The 2,336-nt window shown below is 64.7% G+C and overlaps 1 protein-coding gene across 1 annotated transcript in view; it reads right to left on the reverse strand.

The window, feature by feature from the left end:
* The window catches only part of REEP4 (receptor accessory protein 4), a 4,163-nt gene extending 2,789 nt beyond the window's left edge, over window positions 1-1,374 (reverse strand). Inside the window, exons 1-2 of the mRNA XM_014466174.2 lie at window positions 1,014-1,374; window positions 168-244 (exon numbers count right to left, since the gene is read on the reverse strand). Coding sequence (XP_014321660.1) covers window positions 168-244; window positions 1,014-1,045 — 109 coding nt within the window. The 5' untranslated portion in view covers window positions 1,046-1,374. The remainder of the gene's footprint in view (window positions 1-167; window positions 245-1,013) is intronic.
* Window positions 1,375-2,336: the final 962 nt, after the last annotated feature.

Consider the following 2,336-nt stretch of genomic DNA (forward strand, 5'->3'; position numbering starts at 1 on the left):
AGGCACCTCAATAGCCCCCCTTCCATCCACACTCACTCTGCTCAGGATCTGTCAGATCCACCTGGAGGAGGGGGTGGCCAGTTCAGACTCTCCCCACGCCCCCAAGTCCTCCCATATACCGCCCCCCCAAGGCTGTCATCCCACCCCACCTGAGCCAACCGCCACACTTACATATTCACGAATGTTCTTGGTCTTCACAGCCTTATAGGAAGCATAAGCTGGGTACAGCATCCCAAACACCAGCCTGGAAGAGCAGCCGAAAAAGCAGAGGGGGAATGTGAGGGGTGCCATGCCCTGCCCCCCACAGGTGGCCACCTCCCCCACGGGTTCAAGGTGACAGTGCCTACCCTGTTCTTCCCGCTTGGCTTGCACAACCTGCATCTGAGTCAGTGCCCTGGAGGCCACCTCCCCACCCCGCTGTTTACAAACACCCCAAACACCTGCCCAGGCCTGCACAGTGGCCCATGGGTGCATGGGTACATACAGCCACTGAACAAGGTGGGTGGGTTGGAGGCAGGCATCTGAGAGCACCTCCCCTCCCTTGGACATGCAATCAGGCCCAGGGCCACCCGACCTGACACTGCCAGGCTGCAGACAGGGATGTTCAAGCCAGGTACTGAAGTACTGAAAGGTGACGAGTAGGACAGAGTAGGGAATGGGGGGGGGGGGGGAGGTGAGTCATGTGACTGCTCAGATGGGAGGCAGGCACCTGGATTCTCCTCCCACAACACCTGTTGTTGCCAAGGGGCTTAGGGCCCGCCTGTGGTCTTCCACCTGGGCACCAGCCTGCAGTGTGTGGGTGCAGGAGGGGTCGCCATCACCCCAGGAGGCTTTGGGGGCCGGGGCGACAAGCCCGCGGGGCCCGAGGCCGCGTGCAGGCCCGCAGATCCGTTAACCATTGCGGTGAGTGCCGGGGGGTTGGCGTGACGGCGCTCAGAAAGACCCCTTTCCCCCCAACATTCCCAGGTGCCCCCCAGGGCGGGCTGGCCCCCGGGGAGAGCGGCCATACTCACACCACCAGGCGGCAGATCATCCAGGACACCATCCTGCAGCCTCCGGCGCCAGGGGAGCCCCACAGGAAGGCGCCCGGCGGGACGCTCACGCGGGTCCGGGAGGTGCGGAACCGGCGGGCTCTCGGACTGCCCCTGGCGGAGGCGGACCGGCCGGCGGGGCGGGAGGCCGGGCCCCGAGGAGCCACTCGGAGCCGGAGGGCGCGCTCCTGCGCAACGCCCGCGGCCCGGCAGTTACGGCGCCGACCCGCACGAACAGGCCGCGGAGATCCGGGAGCGCGGCCCCGGCGGGTCGCGGCCCTCGGCGGGTGTGGGCGGCCTCGCTCGCGCGAGCCTCCGGGTCCCTGGGCCGCAGGCGCCCGCACCAGCTCGGGGCGGAGTTTGCAACTCACTTGAAAGTTGCACGGAACCGGGATCTGCCCAACCCCGGGCCGCCGCGCACGGCGCAAGCGCGGAGCGGCCCGAGGGGGCGGGGCGAGGTCAGGGGGCGCGGCCTGCGCTTTAAAGGGCGGTGACCCTCCGGCTTGCGGGTGGGGCCCCTGGCTGAGCGGCGCCCTGATCGGGAAGATGAGGGGATGGGAAGCGAGGACAAAATGGTGGAGCAGGTTGGGGGGGGTGGGGGGGGGGGAGGAAGCGAAGGAGGTTTGGCCTCCAGAGTTTCGGGGCTCATCACTGGCTCCCCCCTTGGCCTCGTCTTCCCCTCCCTAAAACGCGAACGGGCTCGAGGTGGGTGCAGGCACCAGCTGGAAGGAGGCCTTACTTCACTGGGACAAGAGCTCAGGGACTAGAGGGAAAGTGGGGAGGAAACGGCAGAGGGGACCCCAGGGACTCGTCACCCCCACCGCCTCCCCGGGAAGGGCGGGCTGGGGAGCCCAGCGCGGGGCAGGCTGGCGGCCAGGGATTCTGGGCGGAGTCCCCAGCCCCCGTGCCTTCACCAGAAGTTCGAAATTCCACCTATTCCTCTGAGCCAAGAATACAAAGATCCCCGAGAGCTTAATAATATCACCGATTGCCGTTTTGCAGTGCATTTTTGTGTGTAGGGGCTTGATCTTTACAAAGATCCTTTTTTAAAAACAACAACAGCCATTCTCTGACGGCAGGTGGATAAGTGCTTGGTTTGGTCGGTCTCATACAGAGGCGTTGGGAGGGGGACAGGGAAATGAAGACCAGACGCTGCTCTGGGAGGAGGTGTAGACCTGGGAAAAAGGTGAAAGGCTCATAAAGAGAAGGCAAAACTCCGCTGCTTTCTCCGACTTTCCACATGAGCTTAGGGCCTCCTTTCTCCCTCCGGAACAGAATCTTCCCACACTGGGGGACCCCTCTGGC

The sequence above is a fragment of the Myotis lucifugus genome, unplaced genomic scaffold, assembly GCF_000147115.1.
Source record: "Myotis lucifugus unplaced genomic scaffold, Myoluc2.0 scaffold_328, whole genome shotgun sequence".
Lineage (NCBI taxonomy): Eukaryota > Metazoa > Chordata > Mammalia > Chiroptera > Vespertilionidae > Myotis > Myotis lucifugus.